Raw genomic sequence first — 27,084 nt, 5'->3', positions numbered from 1 at the left:
AGGCAGCAAGGAGGGAGGAGCAGAGCCTGTGCTGGGGTGAGTCTGTTTAAAAGCTGGTTTCCCCTCCACCTCCTCCCAGCACGGTCTCTGCAGGGGGAAGGAGGGTAACGGGGACTGGGCACTGCACCTCTGCTTTTTATATGTACTAAGAATAGGGTTGTCAAGCGATTAAAAAATTTAATGACGATTAAATGCACAACGCCGGGTTCCATGCAGCCCTGCCCCTTTGAAGTGCCAGGTCAACGTTTCCAAGGGGCAGTGCAAGGCATTCCGTGTGGCATTTCAGTGGAAACCGGGATCAGCTGGGGACTCCCCAGCTGATCCTGGGTTCCGGGTAAATGCTGCGGGGAGCCCTTGATCAGCTGGGGAGTCCCCAGTGGACCTCAGGCTCCATGGCAGCTGCCCCTTTAAAACTCTGCCTTCGTGCATTTGAAAGGGGCTCCATGGCAGTTGCCCATTTGAAATGCCACAGCCTCTGATCCCAGGCTCCCCGCAGCATTTTCCCAGAACCCGGGATCAGCTGGGAAAATGTGCGGAGGTAGCATTTTAAAGGGGAAATCACCACACAGCTAATCCCTGCTCAGCTGTGAGGTAGATGCCCCTTTGAAACGCCACCTCCACTTGAAACGCCACCTCCACTGAAGCCTGGGGTCAGCTGGGGAGTCCCCAACTTATCCCAGGCTCTGCGTTGCGCTGACCCTTTGAAGTGCCAGAGCAGCACTTCAATGGGTCAATGCAGCATTAAAGCCTGTGATTAACACATTTAAAAAATTAACGTGTTAATCCTGCTCTGCGTTAATTGCAGGTGTTAGGGCATGTGAATTAACAGGCCTAATTAAGAGCCTACTGACTTTTAATACATTTAAAAATCAGAAGTGCAGCGGTTGGGGGAGGGGGTATGAGCCAGGATAGCTGATTCCTGGCTTGAGCTGATTCTCTCCCCCTCACCCCTACTGCACACCAGCCATATAAATGCATTAACAGACTCAGAGATATTAAGAGCTGGAAATCAGCTGGGGCAGGAGCTAACCCTGCTGCAGCTTCCCCGCTTATTGACTAATTGATTACTCGATTAGACTAAATTTAACATCTCTTTTGCTGACCCCTGGTCTATACTGTGTAAAAAGCATAATCTGTAGTAGCTGACACAGAATCCATATTTTTAACATTTTATTTCTTCCCCCCGGCTTGGTTATCTTATTTATGTAATTTATAGTAATAGGACAAAGACTCAGTTTCTTTTTTCCATATTTTTAAAATAATATACAAACCAATAATTTGATGTAATGTTTGGGGAGATAAAGGAATTTTGGAGATTTTTTACAACGATATGTCATATAATGGTTGAAACTAAAAAAGTAAATGGTCACAACTATGATTTTTCATTGAAAGAATAGAACACACTCAATTTACTATAGAATAAATATCACCATAAAGTACATTTTATTTTTAGTATTCACTGTACACTAAATTGGAAACTTTCTTGAGAACTCCAGTGAATTAATACTGAAGTTATCAATCAGTCCCTGCTGCACATCATAATATATTAAATCCAGTAAAACTGTATGGAATGTGTGGGGAAGGGTAACAAGAGGTTTGGCAACAGGCAAAGGGAAAATACAACACCCATTTTGAACACAGATAAAATCAGACCTGGCATATTGAACTGGCTGTGTCAGTGAAAAAGGGCTCCAAACTTCCTCCAGTGATTCTGAAGTAGAACAGAATCAACTTTGAGAACAGGGATTAGGTTTGAACAGTGAATCTCATAATTTAAGTCCTTCTAGAGTTTAGGAAATGTACCTCACATGGACCAAATTAAGGTTGTAAAAGTCTAGTCAAGTAACTACACAACTAGTCTCCTCCTGCTTCTCCCTGCCCATCCGCCCCCCCCCCCCCCCCTTTGCTGCCTCTATTAGAGGCAGAAATGGGGAAAAAGCAGGAGCTGGCACTGGGGGAGAGCCAGCTTAAAAGCCACATTCCTGTAGCACCATCTCTGTGGGGGTGGCCAGGGAAGTAAAGGCATAGCAGGGGTCCAAGCGCGAGCTGGGAATCAGCTGTCCCAGCTCACGCCTTGTCCCAAATGCTGTGTGTTTGCTTTTAAAAGCTTTTAAAGTTATTTTTAAAGTTACAGACTAACATAGCTACCCCTCAGAGACACAAATATGAGTAAGACATTTTAGTGTTTGTGGTCCCAGATAAAACTAAAAACATTTTTAACACACAGTAGATTTTTTTCCAGTAGTTTCACTCCCCTCCTCCTCCATGATCAGATCCATGAGCCATCTAGTACAATAATCTCTGACAACAGCATCAGAGAGCTTTCAAGAAATCCCGCTTAGGCAGATACAGAATGAGCTCTCCCCCAGATTAGGTGGTCTTCTAATTTCTAATAGAGTTTGGCATTAAAGCTGGTAGCATGAGGTTTAACATAGGGATGTAAAATCCTGTTTAACTGGCTAACTGTTTAAACATAGTGTTTACCTGGTTAACCAGTTAAAGGAGCCTCTCCCCTCATAGAGGCCGGGCTGAAGCGCTCACCCTGTCACAGCTGCCCCCATTTGGGGGCGGGGGATGGGCATTAATCCATTTACATCTCTAGTTTAATATATCCTCCAAGATGTGTTCAAATAAAAACCTAAAACATAACCCCCCCCGATATTCTTGTTATGCATATAAATATCTAAGCTCTGTCTCTTTTTTTTATTCAACATCATTATCAATGATCTATTTAAGATTTATGCAAACTATTTCTTGGTTTTCAATTTTGAATGTGTGTTGCCTTTCAATTTATTGGACTGTCCCCTTTCTAGCAAGATAGGAAGAAAACAGAAATGTCTCATCAATCTCCTCTATTCCATTAATTGTTTTAGGAGACATCAAAAAAGTATACAAGGTAAACAATCCTGACCCTCTCAATCTCCTTTTGTATGAAAGTGTTTCCATACTGTAATTTGTGACCCTTCTCTAACATCCCCCTAGAAAATCTCATAAAATATCCTTTTAAAATTGATTGGCTAAAGTATTTCAGTTGGGGTAAACTATAAGCACTGTATTTTTCTCAATCCTATTGCTTATGTGAACTCAGGTCCTGATCCTACAAAGACATACTTAATGACATGCTTAATTATAGTACAAGAAGTCCAATAGTGAGGTTGAGCATGCATGTAAGTATTTGAAGGATAAGGGTTTCACATATTTGTTATTTTGATGGCAATGAGCAGATATCTCCATTAAGCTGTAGGCAGTGATGCCCACATCTTTTTCTTGAGTCCATAGTGATTCTTTACTGAAATTTGTAATACACACCTAAATAACCCAAAGACAAGAGGAGACATCAGATAGAGATAGGGAAACCATATCTGATGTGCCCAAAATAGAACTCGAAGGATGATTATCACCTTGTCTCCGGTAATCTTCACGAGCACCTTGGGAATTAGTGCTCATTGGTCCATCATCCTTGTATTGACATGGTACTCATATGGGCATGCCATCCAAGGAGGGATGCGTCGGTAGTTATGTGCACAGATGGTTGGTCTCGATGAAAAGGTACACCTGCTAACAGACTGCGAGGATTGGTCCACCATGAAAAAGACTGTAAAACGTGAGGTGGAGGAGAGACCCGCATGTTCAGTTGCTTCTTGTGATGAGCGTAGACCGTCACAAGCCAATGCTGAAATCAGCAAAGGTGCAAGCAGGTATAGTAGAAGACATAAGTTGCAGCAGCCATGTGACCCATAAGTAGGAGACGGGTGAGTATGGGGACTGTAAGGCTGATGGTAACCAACTCTTGGATTTCTTGGAATCGCTGCACAGGGAGGTATGCCCTTGCCGATACCAAATCCAGCTGCGCACCTATGAATTCTAGAGATTGTGTAGGTTGTAGCGTTGATTTCTGTATGTTGAATATAAGGCTCAGCTAGTCGAATGCTCATTTGGTCGTTGCAACCATGTGATGAATATCTAGTTCCGATGTGCCTTTCAATAAGCAATCATTGAGATACGGAAAAATGATCACTACTTGTCTGCGAAGGTAAGCCACGACAACAGCTCACATCTTTGAAAATGCTCTGGGAGCTGGGCAATGGCCGAATGGTAGTACCCAGTATTGATAATGATCTGTACCCACCACGAAATGAAGGAACTGTCTGTGCGCGGGGTGAATACTTATGTGGTAATAGGCACCCTGCAGGTCGAGGACTGAAAACCAGTCTCCCTTCTCTAACACTGGAATTATTGATGGTAGGGTAACCATCTTGAATTGTTGCTTTCGTAAATATTGATTCAGTCTGAGGAGGTTTAAAATAGGCCTCCATCCTCCAGTCTTCTTTGGTGTGAAAATAATGGGAATAAAACTCTTTACCTCTGAAGTCCTTGGGTACTTTTCCACTGCTCCTAGGCTTAACAGTCACTGCACCTCCTGCTTTAGTAGGTCTTCGTAAGAGGGGTCCTTGAAGAGGGACAGAGGGAGAGGAGGTGGGGGGGAAGTGTGGTAAAGGGGATGGTATATCCTGATGTGATAATTTCAAGGACCCAACCATCTGTTGTGATGGCAGCGCAGCAATGGCAGAAAGGCTTTAAACGGTGATAGAAGACTGTGGTAGACTGTGGTGCTCCGAGAGAGATGGGAATATTTTGCAGACCCTCAACCAACAGGTCAACTTGCTGCTTGTTCACCTGGTTGTCGGTATTATGAGCACCCTGTGGTCGTCTCCTTTGTGGGTGCTGCTTGCTCTAAGATTGGTCAAAAGGGTGCTGTTGGTATCTGGAGTACGACAACTCCCGCTACCTTTGATATGGGGTGTATCGCTTTTGACGGTACAGGGGGAGTATACATCCCCAGTGTTTGCAGTGTTGTCCTAGAGTCTTTACTAGAATGCAACACCTCATCTGTCTTTTCAGCAAATAATTTTTGCTTGTCGAAAGAAAGATCTTCGACCTTTGACTGCAGGTCACAAGGGACTCTTTCCCTCCCACCCCCAAATCAGTTGTAGCCAGGAGGCTCTCCTCATAACTACTGAGGGCACTGTAGCCCTGGCTGAAGTGTCTGCTATGTCAAACGCTATTTGGAGGGCTGTCCTAAAAGAAGCATAGCCCTCCTGAACTATGGACTTTAGAATGGGTCTCAGAGTCTGGTAAGTGTTTTAGAAGGGACGTGAGTTTAGTGTAATTTTTGAAATTATGATTAGAAAGCAATGCTGCATAGTTGGCTATTGTGACGTAATGGGGGTACCTGGCCGGTTTCTACGCTGCTGGCTCTGGGGTAACCCCCACTGGCTGCAGCTGGTACCGCAGCCCAGAAGGACAGGTCATGAGTCACTATGTAAAGAAGGTATCCCAACTGGTTTGACCAGTCACCCCCCCCCCCCATGGAGAGGAACAAAGGAAGGTGGAATGCGGCTGGGGACAGGGCTGGAAGAGGAGAGTTAGTTCCTGGCTGGAAAGCAGGGGAGAAGGAGCTGGGGAGGGGGGCTGGGACTCCCCTATCTCAAGGGGGGCACTGAGGCCTCTTAGCCCCAGTTCCTGTAACCAGATTACATCTGTGCTGTGCCATACTCTGGAGGAGCAATAAACCACCTCTATTCTACTGGCTGGTGGAGTCTGTTCATGCCATTTCGGGGGTGCAGGAGACGGGGGACCCCAACGCGCCGTCACAGCTATATGCAGGAGTAAGGCCAAAGAAGAATACAGTTTCTTGCTAAAGATCTATGTATTTATTATCCGTGTTCGCTGTGTTTTTGTATTGAAGGAGTTTGGACCTGTGCTGGGCCGCGACTACCAGCAACGAATTTGGTTGAGGGTGGGAGAATAAGTCATCAGCTCCCTTTGGAGGAACAAAATATCTTTTGTTTGCCCTTTTGTTAGTTGGCAGTGCTGATGCTGGAGTCTGCCAAATTTCATTAGCTGCTTCCATGATGACCTCATCAATCAGTATTGCAATTTTTTTCCTCATTGTGATGGTTGAAGATTCTTAAGCAACTTGGGTTGCTTTTCTGATACGTACGTTACGGTGATGTCCTGAAATACAGCCACCCTCTTAAAAAGCTCCTGCAATTGCCTAAGATCACCAGGAGGGGATTGGTCACCAGAGATGGCCGCTTCGTCAGGGGATGATGACAATTGATCAGTTGGTGAGATGTCGGGTGAGTGTTCCTCCACGTCAACCTCTGATAGTTGCCCTTCCTCTGGTTCAGAAGAGTGAGCCGTGGAGGGGGCACTGAGTGGTGATCTCGTGACCCTGGTCTATGAGAGGGTTGAGGGGAAACTGAGGGAGCACGGGAAGACTGGTGACGGTGACAGTGAGAATAGTCATAGGCAGGGTAGTGATAAATATGGTGAGGTGGGTCTAGAGTAGTATCAGTAGTATGCGGGGCTATGCCGTCTATGGTAACATCGTGCTGGAGAAAGATAATGAGATGGATATCCGGTCCTGTGATGCATCTGGTGGTGTACCGGAAGATGTGGAGACTGTGGTGATCCCCTTGAAGGAGGAGGAGGAGAATGATGTGGGTATCTCGTGCAGGGGGACAGTGATGAACGGTATCTCAATGTGTGACATCTGGTTTGCCTACAAGGGGAACGAACCGTCTGTTGGCAGGTGAGTAGAATACAGAGACAGCAGCGCCAAAGACTGTTCCCGTGAAAACGTCAGTGGTTCCGAGCTCGTTGGTGGTATTGAAGAGCACTCATAAGGTGTTTTCTTCAGTGCTGGAGGGTTGTATGAGACGTACAGTGCCAAGGATGCACATGCTGTCTGTGTCGAAGCCCTCGGTGTCGGAGAGGTGGTAATATGAATGGCCGGTGCTGAAGTGCGCAGAGCCGAGGGCTGCAATGCTAATGTCGTCGACATGAGTAGTCAGTGTCAACGTTGTCAATGCCGAAGTCATTGGCACATGTGACGCTGATGTTGCCAGCACCAAAGTAATCAGTGCAGTCACCGGCAGTGCCGACTGATGGACCGTTATGACCGCTGACGGTGCAGTTGTAGATTTGTGTCAGGGTTTCAGCTTTGAGTGACACTTATGCAGTGCCAGATGTGCCGGGCTTATCACTGACACTTACACGTGTTGATGGTAAAGTGCAAGTTGGCGACTCTCTTTTCAGGCCAGAGCTGACTACAGGGAAATGGCCTTTCTTTTTTCTGCTCTCAGAGACTGTGGAGTGGAGACAATGAGAGAATGTTCCTTCAGTTTAAGCGCCTTGTCAAAAAGGAACATCTTTAGTTTCACCTCCCCCTCCTTATGCACGCTGACCATCAACTTGCAATGGGTGCATTTTTGAGGCACACAAACCTCGCTGAAGCACTTAATGCACTTGGCTTGTCCGTCCGATGCAAGCATGGCATCATGGCATGTGGTGCATTTCGTAGAACAGGGAATCTGGCATAGCGAACTATAAACTACTTGACGAAACAAACTTTTTAAAAACTATATTAACTAACTAACTGACTATAACTATAAGAACTATGACTAACTGTGAATAAACTATATACTATATTCCTGTCAGGATTTCTCTGAGGAGAGAAGCTCACTCCATCTGTGACCTTGGGTGGCGAAGAAGGAACTTACGGAAGCTGGAACACTCAAGAGAACAAAAGGGCACGAACGGCACAGAGCACGTGCCGCGCATGTGCAGTCTGGCAGGTCACTGCTCAAGAAAACTATCTCTGGCGCCGGGACGATCTAACACCTTCAGTGGAGCACCCACGGGGACATACTTGATTCCTAATAGCCTCATAAGGAAGCTAAGTTGCTTAATACCACTCAACACAGATTGAGTTCTTCTTTATGCTTTATATTAGAATGTTATTTTAAAAAGTGTCTCTTTTTAAAACAATGAAAACATTTTACACAAGATGTCATTTTTACATTGAGATATTATGAAGCTTATTTCCCAATTACTTCTATTCAGTTGAACAGGCAATCAACAATACTCTGTAAACTCAAGAACTAAGCTTAAAAAGGAAGCCACTTCATAATGTTAACTTTTTAATAAAAAATATACTCAGTTGAAAACCAAGCAGCTGTAATTTATGAAATAAAAGCCATAATTTAAGTCACAAATTCCAGCTGCGAGAACACACAAATTTCCAAAACCATATCTAAACTTGTTAGACTTACAAATTTTCATCACTACTTGTAAGAAAGATATGGGGACATTTGAAGATGAATAAAAGATGTTGATTTCTGTACTACTTTTTTTCCCCATCTCGCCCATTTCAGGCAATTTGCTTAATTTAGAATTACCAAACTATACTACCTTTGATCCCATTTACTTAAAGCTAACAAAAAATTTCAACAGCTCAAATTCCATCTATTCAAACAAAACTAAATCAACATGCAGAGAATGGTATGATGGAGAGGTAAAGAAAGGTTTCTTCAGTAAGCTACTCCCACCATTAGTTATACTGCAAATAGGAGTACTTGCTAGAAATATATTATTGAAAATGCTTTAAACCTGTTTATACATAAAGACAGACATGTGTATTATTAATCATTAACAGTTTGTTTCTATTTTGTTTCTTGATTTTATAAGGCAGGTCATTATCTTCAAAGTAATAATGACTTGGCAAGTAATAATTTGCAGAAAAATGTTTTTCCAAGCAACTGAACATTTATGTTTCAGTTTGTTGTCCTTAATCTTTGTTCAGTAAATACTAAGTAGTGGATGTGCTGGAAGCAATTATGCAAGCAGCATTCCACAAACCATTCTGCTTTGTTGTGTCATGCAATATTAGTTTATTGCTCCTTAGCAATGCACAGTACAGTTTTACTATGAATAGTTTGTCTTTCAATTGTGCATAGCACTAATTTCTATAACATAATAAATTATTCTGGATTTCAGCAGGATGACAAACTTTGTTCTTTTTAAAATGAAGTTGTCTTAAATAAAAAATAAAATAGCAGCAAATAAAGTTCTATTCACAGAATCATTATTATTGGTATCTGCTAGCTTCCAATTCTGTCCCACCACATGCTTCTACTGTTGTCTTGAGATCAAGTGTAAAGACAAATGAATAGTTCTCTCTCCAGGAGGGAGACTTTTTTTAAGTTGTATTTTTTTTTTAAATTGAAATTTGACTTTTCTTTATATTATAATGAACTTTTCTTTTTAAAAAAAATCAGTTCAAAATGAAATCTGAATTTAATAAAATATATTAAGGTCTGACCTTATTATGAACTCTTAAAATATTTAATATGTGAATCTATGACTGAGTCACCATTTGAGTTAAGGTATGCTTTTTAAAATTAAAAAAAGCAGAGGAAAAAATCTAATATTTGAGATCAAGCTTTTACTTATATGGCACAATAATAACTCATGTACTATAGGACTTGATCCTGAGGCAGACCCAGAGACTGTGCTACTGAGTGCAAAAGACTGGGAAAGACAACACAGACATTGGAAGCTCGCCTCTCACTTCACGAGATACTATCACATATCATATCAGTATCATCCATTAAGTTCACCTGAGTGCTCTCTCACTTCTGTTTTATAGCATGTTCATACCTCTGACTGGCTCAGTTCTCAAATGACGAATATTTATGAGTCAGCTCACCATAGAAGCTTATTCTCCAGCTCCTAGAAGAAGAATGACGTGCCCAGTAACTACAACCCCTTGCTCTGGATGGTTCTAAGGCACGTCAAGTAAATGGCCTTGCATGTATACACAGAATAAGATACACCCAAATTGAAATCCAATTAGTTGAAATTCATCCACTTCACACTGTCTCCAAATGAATCAAATATTGAAGTGCAAAAGGCAAGTGGGTTACAGGAAGGATGTCTTTCTTTAGTCTTGTTGTTAGTATGTTATTTTCTATCAGGGGAGGGAGAGGAATTGAAAAGGGATGGATCCAGTTTATGTAACAAGGGAGAAGGGACAAAGTAGGCAAAAGGAAAAAAAAAGCAATACTGGTATTCAAGCAGGATCCCATTGGAAGAAGGAACAGTATTCTTCAGATTGTAGCGCTAGTGTTAATATCAACACCTGGGGACCAAGAAAAAAGCTGCTTTGTCTACAGATTGTGCAAAAGACCCAAAAAGTTGGGAATGTTTTCAAGAAATCCCTATACCGCTGGATAAAACTAGAATGCATGCCAAATGTAAACAGTGCAACAGAGATACAAGTTCTAACTGACAGAATAAAACACCATCATGAATAATGATCCTCAAAAATAAATGATCTGAAGATGATGTGGACATGTCTGAACAATCTGAATCAAATGGATAATAAACTTATTTTTGCATCATTCTTATGGACTAGCTACCATATCCTAGTATTCTAATACATGATAATTTGTCATAGTTTCTTGTAATAAAATTGTGTTGTGGGTGGATTACTTACAAATTTCAAAATGTTTGTATGCAAATATAATTAGCATATTCATTTGTTATAGAAATATTTATCAACTATATTATTACTGTTACTGCTAGAGTACTGAAATTTATTATTCCTCAATGTAATGAAATGCCCTAAGTAAAGATTTCCTGCTTTAAAATAATTTGAGATATTTATGAATTTTCTCTTTTAAAAATATTTTTCAACATGACTGAAAGAGATAAGGGTTTAAATAGATTTAGATAGTCCATATATTTATTATCTTCCTATAAAACCTGGTTTAGAATAAATTATATAATTTAAAACTGTACTACAAATAGCTGCAGTAGGATAAATTTTGCATCTGTAATCGCTTTCTTTACGCAATACACTAAGTAATATTCAGTGAATGATTTCCTTTACCACTTTATTTCAGGGTCCATCTTAGAGAGAAGGAGCTATGAATATCTGCCATCTGCAACTAAACACACACCAGATAGTGACACCTGTATCTGACACACACCTGTATCTGACAACAACAACAAATGAATTGTCTTCATTGTCCACTAAAATCATGGATGAGTTGTAGTCAGGACCATGAAATTACAGCAAGATTCCATAGATGAAAAGATTGCTTGGTTCATTTATGAAACAAATATTCCCCTTTCATCTTGTTCAGAACAAACATTTCATTGACATAATTTAGTCATTACAACCGGCTACACCCCACCCAGCAGAGCAGACATTGCTGGAAGTGTATATATATCTATTGCTGGATAGGCATTTCATACTAGTGTATGAAAAAGAAATTGAACTACATGCAAAAGACATAGATGGGGAATTCGTTAATCTGAGTCTTGGTGAGTGAAGCAATGCACACAATGATCCTGTTGTACTTGTCTGACAACAGAAGATGTTCTATCTTAAAGAAATAACTGATACATTAAAAAACGATTATACAGCGGAATACTAAAAAGAGGTAGCAGTAAAAACTATACATTGCAAACAAAAATAAGTATCAAGTATGTATCTTTGATGCAGACAATGCTACAAAGTAGCAAAGATGAGAAGAAATCTATAAAATAATGAAAAAAACCTGAAATGTACAACATATCAGCATCAAGCTCAACTGATGCACATTTTAGCCAAAGACTTAAAGTAAAACTCCAGGAATAAAAAAATATTGTTGAAACAGAAAATTATTTCTGTAACAAACACTTTATTTCAGCTCACTGGAGAGCAACAGTATTCAAACTATTTCTCCCCCAAGATGTACAATGGAATTCAGTGGTTAAATGTTTTGAGATTTTATTAAGAACTGGCCTACACTGATGACAATTCATGAAGAAAATAGAACTATCACAGACCAAGCAGCCAACAGTGCACTACAAAGAAGTATGGAAGACAAGCTGAATATAATGAAACCTATTCCCATAGCCTGGAACAAACTGCAGAAGGATTGCTGGTACTATTGAAATTTGAACAATGGAACTATATCATGATGAAGTACTAAACTGGCTTCTTACAGCTGTAGCCTCTCTCACAGGCATAGAAAGGCAATTTTCTTCATGTGAACTAGTTCATTCAAAGGTCAGAAATCCATTGGGTGTTGATAAGGGCAGGAAAATGTATCTCTCAGTCTATGAATAAAAACAAGGAGGGATATTTACTAACTTTAAAAATTTGAAACAGTAAGTAACTTAGGAGACTTATCTCATTTTCAAGAGACTTTAGGCAAATAGGAACTGAAGATGAACTTATCTCATTTTCAAGAGACTTTAGGCAAAGAGGAACTGAACTTTTTATTAGGCATATTTGAAAATTTTCCTAGGACCACCTGAAAAACAATTTTATTCTTGGTTAACTTTAATTTAGAGTTAATATCTCTGTTTATTATGTCATTTAGTTGTAAATGTGAAACATGTTCTGACAAGAAAAAAATGTGATGACAACATTAAGGTTGTTTTAATGCAAATAAACTGTAGATGCTGTTTTGTTCATGTAATTAAATTCCAGTTACCATCCTAATCCATCTTGACACAGATAATAAGCAAAAAGTCAGCTTTTGGTAATTTGGTAAGTTTAATTTCAACATATTAAAATATACAGCTCATCAGAATCAGAAAATATTAAGCTATAGAGTTACTTAAATAAATGTATGTTGTTACAGTATAGTCTCTTAGATAACAAAGAGATGTACCAAACCTAGATCAAAAACTTTATTTAACTGTAAGTGAACATGAGAATGCAACATTGCTCAGAAAATAACTGAAGTACAAATGGAAAAGTTGATTAACATTGATTGTTTAAATCAAGGATTTAAATTGTCTGGATTTAAAAACAAGCCACCTTACCTTCTAGACTCATTCTGTCCTTTACAAATGTGGACAAAAGTTCTGTAGGAACAGAGATTACTTATTTCACATATGCCTCTGAGAAGTCAATAATGTAAAATAGGGTGCATCTACACAGCACCCTAAACTCAAAATTTAAACTATGCAAATTTCATATATTATTTTGACTGAATTTTGAAATAGGCGATTTTGAAATCTGTCACATCTACGCAGTGCCAAATTTCAAAATAATGTGCTATTTTAGACATCCCTTAACCCTTGTGGAATTAGGGTTACCGGGATGCCAAAACAGCGTGCCCGTTATTTTAGAAAATATTTCAATGGGCGGCTTGTGAAGATGCAGGGTAGGTATCCTGAAATAGCCGTGCAGTGCAGATGCACCCATAGTGACAGAAAATAGCAACCCTGAGCTTGGATCAGATTTTATTCTATGCTCAAAAGAAAAAAGGCTCAACACTGCTTGACTCCTCAATCTCAATCCTCCCTTAAAACATTTGGTAATAACATCTTTGTAAACGGCTACAATATATGTGGACATGTATGTGAGATCAGGCTATTGCAAATGCATCATTATAAAAAGAATGGTCACCTATTAAAATAAACAATGTTTATTCCACTATGTAATTACTGTAAATTAGCGTATCTAACACGTTTTTACAAACTCCGCCCTAACCCTAACCCCCCACGGGGCATACACATTTATTTTTACTCATGGGGCCTGGAGGCTCTCCATTCCCCTGCCCGGAGGAGGGTGGGTTGTGCCTTGCTGTGGCTGCACGCAGCCTGGGGATGAGTGCGGCTCCCCTCCTACAGGCCGGCCAGTGTGCCTGAGCTGCGCTTTCTGCTCTCCTGCCTGGAGAAGGGTGGGTTGTGCCTGGCTGCGGTTGCGTGGGGCCTGGGCGTGAGTGCAGTGAGTGGATGAATGCAGGACCCGCAGGCTATCCACATCCGTGGGTAATCTAAGGGTTCTTTTACACAAAAAAGAAAAACTGTGCGTTATACACTGGAGAGAGATATGCGGCTGTACCGGAGGCTCCGGGACCTAAGCTTTGTGGGGGGGACGAGGGGGGAGATCGGGTTGGGAGTATGCTCCCTTATAGTACCTCCGGGTACAATGGCATATCCGATAATCTGGCACCACCTAGGTCCCAAAGGTGCCAGATTATCGGAAGTCAAGAGAGCGACACATATACAGGGCTCGACAAATAATGCAATCTACTCGCCCGTGGGTTCAGCAAGCCCTGTGTATGTATGTATATGTATATAAAGACCCTTGGAGGGCTTCCCCCTCCATTACATAACACTGGAGATGTAGATGGACTAAAAACCAAACAGTAAAAGTTTGACTGAAGAAGTGTTTGAGTTTGAGAAATTTTTTAGTAAAACAATAAATCCTCCCCAAAGATGATAAAACTTGTAATCCCAGATATTTCCAAAGAAAAATACAAACAGAAGACAACTTTTTCTTCTTCTTATGGAAGAAAAAATAGCCCGGCTACCTTTAGAAGTTAAAAAACCCAACAATCCAATTAAAAAAACCCTTCTATTTTCAGTTCATGGTTAATAGTATTCCAAATTCCGGAATGGAGAGAGATCATTTACACCACCACATTTAAAGTTTACCACAATTTTTTATATATGTGGGGTGGGCTCATTTTTCAAAACAACATGTAGGAGATACATATTGTACTATTAATACCACAAACTTGATTCTGTTTCAAAAACACTGTGTGCACAAAGTAATTTACATGTGCACCTTATTGAAACTTATAAACAACTATTTTAGAACATACTATTCTCTAAAGAATAACAGCTTGTTAAATACAGTGAATTAATTGAAAAAACCAGTTATGTTTACAATTACTAACATATGTTGCAACTCTGAAGTTCAGATGCTAATGCAAATAGGCTGCATTAAAAATCCTAGAAAAAGAATGATCTATTCACTCTGATCTATCCCAGCTCTGACCTTTTGTTACAGACAAACTTCTGGTCCTCCTACATAAAGTTTGAATAAAACTATAAGTCTGATCTAGGTAGCTTAAATACTGTGCAGCTACAGAACTATCAACATATTTAGACCGATTAAAATTGTATTCTATTGTTGAACAAACCCTGGATTTTTTTTTTTTTAAGTAATGAATTTAAAATTACTGGTTTTCACTACAGGACACTTCTGGTTATCATGATGAATAACCTGTTCATCTACTCTGAAAGGAGACAGAAATAGGACAAATTTAAGCTCTCAATCAAAAGAAAGAAACCAGGGGGATTGCCCCCAAAAGTACAGTAAACTTCTGATAATCCGGCACCTTTAGGACCCAGGGGGTGCCAGATTATCAAATATGCTGGACTATCAGAAGGGGGGGGCTACGAGGGGTCTAGGATGGGGTCAGGGGATGCCACCCCAGACCCCTTATAGCCTCCCCTTCCAATAGTCCGTCTCTGCCCCAGGCGTCCCCGATTCAGCCGCTGCTGGTCAGTTTCAGCAGTGGCTGAATCAGGGATGCCTGGGGCAGAGAATATGGGGTGCTGCCTGGTTGGTCCCGCAGCGCCGCCTCTCGGCACTGAGACACCAACCCGGCAGCAACCCAGCTGCTCTTGGGGATGCCTGGGACAGAGCAGTTGGGGTGCTGCCGGGTCGGTCCCACAGCGCCGAAGAGTGGCACTACGGGACCAACCCGGCAGCACCCCAGCTGCTCTGCCCCAGGCGTCCCCGATTCAGCCGCTGCTGAAACGGATGAGCGGCTGACTCCAGGAAGCCCGGGACAGAGCAGCACCTCAGCTGCTCTGCCCCCGGCTTCCCCAATTCAGCTGCTGGTCAATTTCAGAAGTGGCTGAATCGGGGAATCCAGGCGCAGAGCAGCTCCAATTGTCCGGTAGCCAGAGTACTTCCAGGTTCCTGACGGTGCCGGACCGTCAGGAGTGCCGGAGCATTGGATGCCGGACCAATGGAGTTTTACTGTACTATGAAGATGCTAGCTATGGTCAGAGCAAACATAGGAAAAGCATAAAATATGAGAAAGATGACAATGGACAATAACTTATCTATAGACTTGCAAACAATAAGGTACCTAAAAGGTATCAAATTTTAATCTCTTAAATGGTCAGTATTAATATCTGCAACTTTAAAAGTCAGATTATTACATTTCACAAAACAACCAAAACAACACACTAACTCCAAGAGTCAATCTACTGAACTTCCTAAAACCTTACTTCAGTTTTAACCATCAGATATTCTAAACATCCCAAATACTTGAAACAGAGCTAACAATAGCAAATCAATAGCTTTCCAAATCAAATGCAATGTGCTTTCATGGGACAGTACTGAGAGTATCCAATTCAGGATGAAGTACTGAGAAAAAGGGCAAGCACAGCCCAATATTGGCTTTACTCCATTTCTATAGAACACCAAACCAGTCATAAGAGAACTTTTCACGCCACACTGGTTAACAAGATGTCAGAAAAGCAGTTCCTTCAGATACTCCAGTTTTTTTTGTATCACCAACAGAGGCATTGCTCATTAGGATGTGTGGTAATTAAAACCAGACTCATCAAAAAAAAGATTATTCCTGTCCCAAAGGCCTAGCCACACACCCAGATCAAAATATAGCTTAGATCTCGCCCCAAAACACACTGTTGCCAAGACTTAAGTATTTAAAGGTTTATTTATAAAAAGGAAAAATAGGGTGAGAGTTGAAATTGGTGAAAGGAACCAAATGAATACAACTGCAAAGTTCTTGGTTCAGTGGTGATAGACTAAATTGCTGGCTTAAGTCAAGTCTCAGGTCCTTCCAACAATATGGAAGTAACCACTGTCCCATTGTTAAACATGGATAGTCTTGAGGCTGGAGCAGGAAAAAAGCAAGATAGAAACATCTCCACGTCTTTTTATCACTTCTGCCATGTGGGAGGAATCCCATTGTCCTTACTGTGGAAAAGTACAGTAACAAGATGGTGTCCAGTCACAAGAGCTGTCACATGGACAAATCACCTGCCCATGCATGACTTAGTTCTTCACAGGCAGAGGCAACTTCCCACATGCCAATTTAAACATCCCTAAGAAGGCTCATCAGATGTGGATTTTGAGTCAAATACTTCCGATGGACCATTCTATTTTAACAGTTCCTCCGAGACGTGCTAACTAAATACTTTGTGGATATTGCTCTAGGAGTAAACATTTGAAATCAGGTATAGAGCCAAGACTCAGAACTTCAAATACAAAAATGATGCATTCCTGAAAATAGCACTATCATAACAAGCAAATCATAACTTTTTCACAGAACCTTAAAATGCCACATTTTGTGCAAGATTTTTTGCAAATATATAACTGTGGTTGCAACAATGATCTATTAGGGATGTTAATGTGTAGTCGACTAAACAATTAACTGATAAGTCTGGGCTTATCAATTAATCCTATTGACTACACACACTTCCCCCCCCTCAACTTTGCTGCCTCTATATCGTTCCTTGTCTCTTGATACAAGAAAAAAAATGAGACTGGTTCTACTGCATTTTAAAATTGCATATCAAGTTGTATTTTTCAGAACAGTTAATTATTTTGGTTATATGATCATGTGATATATACAGTAATTTTGTGTCCTGCAAACTTAGAATATAAATGATGCGAACACTTATTTGCTATCTGGACATCTACCAAATTCAGAGGTTTAAATTAATTCAGTTTACAACTAACAGGGGCCATGTCTGCCAACCTTTTATTATTCCCCAATTTCTTTAAAGTGGAAAAAACCTTTTGAAAATGTTGGTTAGGGGCTTTTTATCTGTTCCACTCAGTTTTTCAATCAAACAATGTCCAGTTAAGATTTTTGGGAGAAGTAAGCAACTTTAAAACTGGTATGTATTTTCTTCCCTTGCATTTGAGGAAAATCACTAATGCATGGGGTGAGTAACGGACCATCTACATAGCAGGGCTTAGCTCCATTTCTGTAACTTATTTTGAGTTATGTCAACTGCATAGCTTATACCGAAATAGCTTATTTCAAAATTGGGAGCATCTCTACAGCACTTATTTTGAAACAGAGCACACTTCCTCTGACTTTCTCTAACAATGAGGTTTACAGGAGTCAGAGTAAGAAGTCCTCCAGCTTGGTAGTATTTTGATATTATTTCAAAATAACTGCCTGCTGTGTAGACGTGGACTAAGGGCTTTTTGCAACTGTGAGGAGTTCAAAAAATTAATTTAAAGATTGTGGGACAGAGAGAAAGGATAGCAGAAAAAACCAGGGATTTAATTCTTTTCACATTTGTTTTACGCCCGTATAAGTCCACTGATTTTAACAGAGATACTTCATATTTGTATAATTGTGGTACCTATATCTCTGCTTCTTAGAAGTTACTACAATACACCATATAACTTATACTATTTTATAATTATACTGCATTAACTGGCTATGGAAATACTATTTACCTATGCACAATGGAGAGTGTTGAAAGAATTCAGGGACAACAGTATTGCTTTCATTACTTGCATAGCTCTCAATACCTTTGAATTAGAGTGACTGTAACAAGAACATAATTTAGTTAATAGATATAATCTTGAAGTTTTACAGACTAATTTGAAAGGAGCAAGCAGTTGAAAGGTTGAAAAAAAATATTAGTGTTGAAGAAATTTCCTTCACCAAACCTCTACAACAAAAGTGAACACTTAGAGAAGCAAGTAATTCTCTCTCTAGCACTGTTTAGTTTGGAGGCAGACTGCTCTTGAATATTACTTGAAGACAACTTTTTCTATAGGTAATGAACAGGACAGAGATTTACTATCAGAGTCTGCCTCCTTGTGTTTCGAAAATGACATCCCTTAAAGAAGGCATGCAAATCTATTAATCTAAGCTCCACCCATAGCCATACATACATATTTTAGAGTGTGTCTCACTGTGAGTCCATTTGTGCTAAAATTCCTCCTAAATGGTAAGAGCTGGAGCCACAAAATTTGGTATGCACCTTCTTCTTACTCCAACTTAAAGCAAGGTCAGGGTTTGGTTGTGCCAGGAAAAAGAGTAGTGTCAGGAACGGGACTAATTTCCAGAAACTGAAAATGGAGGAGAAGAGAAGGGAGACGTAATACTGAAAGCGTGCAATGGGGGAGAGGGGAAGACACGAGCCCACAGGGAGAAGCTTTACTGCAGAGGGACTACTAGGGGCAGCCACATCAGCAAGAGACTGGCCAGATGAGGACAGGGCTCTGCAATTGATCAGGTAAGTGGCCCCTCCTTCCCCCAGCCCCAGCTCCTCTCCCCTAGAGGCGGCCCCTCCCACTCAACTAGGACCCGTATGGCTCCCCCAGGAAGTTCCCTCCACAGAGGCCAGGGCCAGGAATTATGGTCTGGCCCAGGACAGGCTGCGGGCCACGGGAAGGCTCCTGCAGGCCGGGAGTAGCTCCTGGAGCCTCTTCCTCCCCACAGAAACCTTGCAGGCTGTGGGGCGTCTGCTATAGCACATGGCCAGAACCCAGAGCCAGCTTCATCCCCAAAAAGCATGTGGCCCACAGGCTACAAGCCAGGGCCAGTGCACATAATTCCAGCCCCACCCCAGGAAGAACCACCCAACCAGGGACTGCAGCCCCACTCCTGCAGGAGAAGCCTCCAGCTAGAGAGGGCAGCCCAGTCCCTCCAGGGCCACACAGCATCACTCTTGCTCCCTAGGCAGCCCCAGTAAGTACCTTCTTCTAGTCCCCTGCCTGACTCCTGAACCTCCCCTCATACATCTTGACCTGAGGTGTAATTTTTAAAATTATTATAGTCTAAATGTACATATTTCTGTTTGCTGTTTTTGTGAAAAAAAAACCCAATATGTTACACCTTGTGCTACTTCACCACTACACTATGCTTCTTGATTTTTAGCTACTTAATTTCTTTACAGACTGAAAGCCACTAAACTAAGAGAATGTCTATAACACAGAAGGGGGCAAATTATGGCTTACAAGCCATATCTGGTCCATCAGACACTTCAGTCCAGCCCCTAAGGTACCGACAGAGAGTGGGGTTGAGATATCATTGGTGAGATGCCAGCCCAACTCCCAGGTACTGTGGTGTGCAGAAGTGGCTAGCATCCAGCCTTCTCCCCTTCCTGCAGCTTCAGCTGCCCCTGAGCTTGGGCAGCATAGTGGTGGCGGTGCAGCTGGGCAGCACGATGAGAGGGCAAAGTGCGGAGGGGTTGGGGGGAAGAGGGGAGTCTGGATAGGAGGTGGAGATCCTAGGGGGATGGAAAAGTTGGAAAATGGGCAGAGACCAGGCTACACTTGGTTGTTTGGGGAGGCACAGGATCCCCCAGCCTTTCTTACCCAGCCCTCCATACAATTTCTGTATCTGATGTGATCCCCAAGCCAAAAAGTTTGCCCACCCCTGTTCTAAGGCAGAAGTTCTCAAACCGTGGTCCAACGAGCTCCATTCAGGTGATCCATAGATAGTTCCCTCTAAGGTCTGCACCTAGGAGGCCACAGATGAGAATGAAGGACTGCCCAGCTATGTGCCTGGACCCTGAACTACAGATGTCTATGCTTAAGTAGATAACAGGTAAGCATCACCCTCATCAGGTGAAGTCTAATGGCTAATGGTTAACGGGATGGCCCAGCTGGGATGCCAGGCTGGAGCAGCTCTCTGTCCTTGGTGGGCACCACCCTGCCTCTAGCTGCCTCCTATGGGTGAGGGACGCTCCAGCTTGGCTGTAGCAGCCCCTACCCATGGCGGAGGGCTCTCCAATCCAGATAGCCTGCCCATCCCCATTTAAGCAGTTAACTGGTTAAACGTTATATGTAATCAGTTAACTGATGAAACGGGATGTTACATCCCTATCCTGGACCGTCACATGTAAGATGAGTAAAGCATGCAAATCCATGGATATCTGTGGCTCATTTTTAAGAATACAGATGTGGATACAAATTTTAGAAACCCTTCATTATGGATATCTGGTTTATATTTGTAGGTATCTGCATCTGTAGACATGGATACGCATAGATCATTTTTGAAGATCCAGATACTAATTTTGTATCCCTGCAGGGTTCTAAAGGCGAGGGTGGCAGCCTTGCAGGGGAGGCGGAAATAGGGCTGGTGTGAAGGAAATAGAAGGTAGGTAGGGGGCAGTGGGATAAGAAGAGGGGCAGGAGGAATTTGGAACATGAAGGTTTGTGGCAGCCAGGCTGTGGCTGATGGAGAGATACAGCCTTCCCAGTCTCAGCTCTACGGCTGTTGTGGCAGGAAAGAGAGCCCCCTGATATTAATATAGGAGTTGAGTGTTATCAGTAGAATAAAAAACCTTAATATTAAGGTTTTCTTAATATAGTGCTTTCATATAAAACACTTTACAACAGTTTAACGGTACAAACAACATTTGAAAATATTAAGAGGTCTGCTGAGAAACTCAGCAATTTTCAAGAGGTCCATGAAAAAAAAAGTTTGAGAACTGCTGATTTAGAGGCAGAAAATCACACCACCAGTTCAAGTATCAAACTCTGTTCATAACACAAACTTAACACCCATTATTAGTTGAAATGGAGGAGAGGGAAGGGAGCAGTAGGAAGTTACATACAGCAGTAATATCAAGGAGTGTTTCAACTCAACAATGGGCAGAAATGCCCTTAGGCTCTGGTACTGCCAACACTCATAAGCATGCTTAATTTACTATCTTGAACAGTCACAAGAAGTCACTCGGAGCACTCACAGTAAAATTAAACATACATTTGCAGGATCAAAGACTCCTTGATCCCTCAATTTCTTGTCCATGCATGAAATGCCATTGACATGGAGTTCAAAGGGGCTCTACAGCAGCAGTTACAAACCACGGGTCACCGTGAACGCCTGTCTGCTGGGCCGCGGCACACTGCCAACCAATGCCCCCAGCTCTGCAGTTTAAAAGTAGTAGAATCTGGGTGTGCAGGCAAACCGGCTCCTACTACATTTAAACTGCAGAACTGTAGCGGGGATAGGTCCTGGACCGACGCAAACCAGGACTGTCCAGTCCCAGCTCACGCCAGGTCCAGAAGCTCCTGTTCTCAGTGGCTGGGCTGGCCATGAGTACAGGCTGCCACAGCTGCTCTGAACAGAGGCTGCTTCATGGCAGCAGCTCCTCTCCGCAGGAAGCCTCTGCCTACTACAAGCAGAGGCTGCATTGCGGCAGTCCCCACCCCATCCCAATCCAAATCCCACCCCACTGCTGTGTCTGATGGGGAGGTGGCACTAGGGAGATGGTGCTGGAGGGAACCGGCTTCTAAACCAGCTCTTCCCCAGAACTGGCTCCTGTACCCCCTTGCTGCCTCTCATACAGAGGCCGCTAGGAGGGAGGAGAAGCGAGTAGTGAAGTACTCAACTTGAGTAGTATCACAGGGGTAGCCGTGTTAGTCTGGATCTGCAAAAGCAACAAGGAGTCCTGTAGCACCTTATAGACTAAGAGATGTATTGGAGCATAAGCTTTCGTGGGCAAAGACCCACTTCATCAGAGGCATGTAGTGGAAATTTCCAGAGGCAGGTATAAATATGCAGGCAAGAATCAGGCTAGAGATAATGAGGTAAATTCAACCAGGGAGGATGAGGCCCACTTCTAGCAGCTGATCTGGAAGTGTGAACACCAAGAGAGTAGAAACTGCTTTTGTAATTGGCTAGCCATTTACAGTCTGGCTGTGTCTACACTGGGCCACTTATTCCGGAAAATCAGCCGCTTTTCTGGAATAAGCTGCGAGCTGTCTACACTGGCCCTTGAATTTCCGGAAAAGCAACGATGCTCTACTGTACAAAATCAGCCGCTATTCAGGAAAAACTATTCTGCTCCCGCTCGGGCATAAGTCCTTATTCCGGAACACTCTTCCAGAAAAGGGCCAGTGTAGACAGCCCAGTAGTCTTTTCCAGAAAAAAGCCCCGATCGCGAAAATGGCGATCGGGGCTCTTTTCCGGAAAAGCGCGTCTACATTGGCCACAGACGCTTTTCCGGGAAAAGGGCTTTTCCGGAAAAGCAGCCTGCCAATGTAGACGCTCCTTTTCCGGAAAAACTGAAAACGGAATAGTATTCCGTTTGAAGCATTTCCGGAAATTCATGCCAGTGTAGACACAGCCTCTGTGTTTAATCCTGAGCTGATGGGTGTCAAATTTGCAGATGAACTGTAGCTCGTTTCTCTCTGAAGTCTGTTCCTAAAGTTTTTTTGCTGCAGGATGGCTACCTTTAAATCTGCTATTGTGTGTCCAGGGAGATTGAAGTGTTCTCCTACAGGTTTTTGTATATTACCATTCCCAGGGCTTGACAAACTACGTAATCTACTGGCCTGTGGCAAGTAGATTACAACCCGGAAGAGCAGGGTTCGGGCGATCTGCGCATGCACAGATTGCCAGACAGCGTGGCTGGTGAGCAGGGCTCGCCACGGCTCGGCGAGCCCTAGCCATTCCTAATATCTGATTTGTGTCCATATATTCTTTTGCGTAGGGACTGTCCAGTTTAGGGTTACTGTGGTGCAGTGTTGGTGGTGAAAATATGCTTCAGGTAGGCGGGTTGTCTGTGGGTGAGGACTGGCCTACCTCCCAAGGTCTATGAAACGGAGGGATCATTGTCCAGGATGAGTTGTAGATCACTGGTGATGCGTTGGAGAGGTTTTAGCTAAGGACTGTAGGTGATGACCAGTGGTGTTCTGTTGGTTTCTTTTTTGGGCTTGTCCCGCAGCAGGATGCTTCTAGGTACACGTCTGGCTCTGTACCACAGTAACTCTAATCAGGAACCAATCCCACATAAATGGACACAAATCTGAAAATTTGACACCATCAGCTCAGGATTAAACAAAGACTGTGAATGGCTAGCCAATTACAAAAGCAGTTTCTACTCTCTTGGTGTTCACACCTCCAGATCAGCTGCTAGAAATGGGCCTCATCCTCCCTGACTGAATGTATCTCATTATCTCTAGCCTGATTCGTGCCTGCATATTTATACCTACTCCTGGAAATTTCCACTACATGCATCTGACAAAGTGGGTCTTTGCCCACGAAAGCTTATGCTCCAATACATCTGTTAGTCTATAAGGTGCTACAGGACTCCTTGTCAACTTGACTACTCGTTTACAGCCCTAATATGAAACACTACTCAAAGTTTTGAAATAATTGTAGTGATATCTGATACTTTTGCTCTGTGACATTTAAAAGGATTCAGAATCTAAATAGCATATGGTTTTGAAAACAAGATGTCATCACTTTTTACTTTAATTTGTAATGTAATGAGAAATGTTATGTCATTGGAACATTTTTCAGCTATGTTCAATAAGACAGTAAGCACACTTACATGGCGAGATGCGAAAGTCAAGGACTTACTTACACTAATTTAAAGCACAAGCAGGGATATACCACAAATCATAAAATTTACTAGCACTTTCTCTCATCTCTCAAGTATTTTATTCACTCAAGTTGAAATATCACAAAATACACTGAATTATCAGAACATATTACACTGTAATAAGAAGTTCGTTTTTTTCCTACGTGCTCCTGAGGACTCTAGATTTTAGAACCAATACATAAATCAAGAAAACATGAGAAATTAGTATTGGTTAGCCGCGTTATTCTGAATGTGCATAATCAACGAGAAGTCCTGTGGCACTTCATAGATTAACAGATTTACTGGAGCATAAGCTTCCGTGGGCAAAGACCCACTTTCTCAGATGCATAACATTGGTTAGTCAAACATTTCTGCATTTAGTTTCATCAGAACAAAAACTGCATTTACTTGCTTACATGAAACTATGATATGTATGAAATAGTTAGATATTGTGTTATATCTGATAAAAATGGAAGCACTTTCGGATTAGCTAGTGCTTCCTGTCACATAAGATGTCTTTGAATTGTTTTACTAGAATCATCCAGAAAAGACTATTACAAACATTCAGTTTTCCTGTTATTTTACAGGTGCCTTGATTCAACTTGCTGACATTTTATTATTAGCATAGTATTCATGAGCAGGATATGAAGACTAGGATCAATCTTGTGACTCTGAGTTGCCTATGTTTTTCAAAACACTGCAAGCCTGCATTTTCAGTTCAACTCTGTATACAAATAAATACTTCGTATTGGCTAAAAAGGTCCTTTTCCTATTTACTCCTTTATGAAAATATACTGTTGCAAGCTAACCTCCAAAAAATTACCTCAAAATTATCTCAAAGGGAAAGAATAAGTCATTCAAGAGACAAAAGCAGTAAGGCCTGCAATACACCTAAAGCTTAGTTTGACCTAGCTATGTTGCTCAATAATGTGAATAATTCACATCTTTGAGAGATAATTAGGCCAGCCTAAGCCCCCATATAGACACCACTAACTCAAAGGACAAATTCTTGTTGCCCTACTACTGCTTCTCAAAGCAGTGGGTTAACTACAAGTACAGAAAAACCCTTCTGTCATTGTAACATGGGTCTATATCGGGGCTGGCAAAGGGGCTTCTGTAGGGGAGCATGCAGTCTCCTCCCCCACCAAGGGTGAATGGTGGCTAGAGAGAAATGTTGGCTGTTTTAAAACAGCTGGCGGTTCTCTCTAACTCCCATGTGCCCCTGGCTTGGCAGGGACAGAGGGCGGGAGACTGTGTGCTCCTCCCACCCCTAGGCCCTGATTGGTCTGGAGGTGGGGGAGCATGCAAGGTCTCCTCCTGCTGTGGCACCTAGAGGGAACTGCCAGCTGTTTTAAAACAACTGGCAATTGTCTCCAGGCACTGAGGAGACTTCACATACTCCCCCATCCCCAAGCCAATCAGGGTCTGTGGGTAGGGGAGCACGAGAAGTCTCCTGGCCTTACCCCTTCTGGGGCAGCCTGGGGCCACTTCAGAAACATATGAAGTGGCTCCTTTCTAAGAATTATTGCCCATCCCTGGTCTATATTGTAGCAGCACAGCTGCAGCACTGCAATTATGCTGCTGCCCTTGTAAACAAGTCCTAGGATAATATAATCCCCTACTCTACTGCAGATGAGCAAGGGCCATTCTATGCTACAATGCTACTCCAGCCCATTTGCACTGATGCAGTTGTGCCGCTGTAGCGCACATGCTCTAGGAGGACACACTATTCTGACGCTAAGAGCACTGTCCTACTCCTTGGTGATAAATAATGATGTGAACAGTTAATGACTTGGTGATTAAGATGATCTGAATTCGCCTCTGTTTCTCTATTTTTTGAGTCAACTTTTACCCATTTGTCTATTGCAAAGAGGCACCTGAAAGCTGCCACCACTGACTCTATTTAACCTCTTGTGACAATTATTGCAACTTGCCAGGTGGCCCAGTTACTACATTGAGGTGACCGTGGGGCACGCAGGCCGTGCTTTGCTAGATGTTTGGGCACAAATAACGCGGGGAACGGGGGACGATCCGAACCGGGCGCTCCGCGCATTAACAGCCACAGGGCGCCAGACGAGCTGATACGTTATAAGCCAGTGTCTGTGCCGGCAGCGGGGGGAGCGGCCCGGCGATAGCCTGGGTCGGGCTGGCAGAGCACGCGGGAGGCTGCAGCGCTGCTGGGGGCGGGGCAGAGTCACGGGCTGGGCGGGGCTGGCGAGGCCCGGAGGATCCGTGCGGGGGGGGGGGCTCACGCGCTTGCGGAGTGTGGGCGGGGCTAGCGCGGCCCTTGCCGCTTCACTCACAGTAATAGGCCACCACCGGCTCCCGTTTGTCCAGCTCCTGCGCCGTTCGCAGATGATGCTGGAGGCTCTTGAACTGCGCAGGCAGCGGTGGAAGGGCCGGGGACGCCATGACGCCCCAGAGCGGAGCCGCGGCAGCAGCACTAATACCAACAACTACCACGCCCGACCCGCGCGCTCCGCTTCCGCTTCCGGTGCTGGGACAGCGCCCGGCCGACCTAGGCGCGCGCGCGTGCGTGGATTGGCGGGTGGGGGGGGGAGGGGCGCTCAGGGGGCGGGGCTCTTCACTCCAGCAGCAGCGCCACCTGGTGAGCGGCAGGGAGGGGCGGGGCAGCCCTGCCGAGTGACGCAGCGGAGCGCGCGGGCCGCCTGAGCAATTGCGTTAGAATTCGGGGTGGCTCCAGGGGGCGTGGCGCTGCCGCCGCCTCCTCCTCCGCGGTGTTGATGGGATGTGGCACGAGGCCTGCCCAGTGCAACTCTACTACTAAGGGAAGCCACATGGGCCCCTGGCGTGAAGGCTGCTCTTGCCAGGGGAAAGCCCGCTGCACCTTAGTGATAGAAATGTAGCCGTGTTAGTCTGGGGTAGTTGAAGCAAAATGCAGGACAATGTAGCACTTTAAAGACTAACAAGATGGTTTATTAGATGATGAGCTTTCGTGGGCCAGACCCACTTCCTCAGATCAAATAGTGGAAGAAAGTAGTCACAACCATATATACCAAAGGATACAATTTAAAAAAAATGAACAAATATGAAAAGGACAAATCACATTGCAGAATAGGAGGAGGATGGGGGGGGGGGGGGAGGAGGAAG

At 43.1% G+C, this 27,084-nt stretch overlaps 1 protein-coding gene across 1 annotated transcript in view; it reads right to left on the bottom strand.

Annotated features, from left to right (window-relative positions):
• The window catches only part of VTA1 (vesicle trafficking 1), a 70,654-nt gene extending 44,166 nt beyond the window's left edge, over nucleotides 1-26,488 (bottom strand). Inside the window, exon 1 of the mRNA XM_089777283.1 lies at nucleotides 26,277-26,488. Within this exon, the coding sequence (XP_089633409.1) occupies nucleotides 26,277-26,385 (109 nt within the window). The 5' untranslated portion in view covers nucleotides 26,386-26,488. The remainder of the gene's footprint in view (nucleotides 1-26,276) is intronic.
• Nucleotides 26,489-27,084: the final 596 nt, after the last annotated feature.

This window comes from Pelodiscus sinensis, chromosome 3 (assembly GCF_052426305.1).
Source record: "Pelodiscus sinensis isolate ZL-2025 chromosome 3, ASM5242630v1, whole genome shotgun sequence".
NCBI classification, from domain to species: domain Eukaryota; kingdom Metazoa; phylum Chordata; order Testudines; family Trionychidae; genus Pelodiscus; species Pelodiscus sinensis.
The sequence above is the reverse complement of the archived record's forward strand: the minus strand, read 5'-3'. Positions and strand labels throughout refer to the sequence as shown.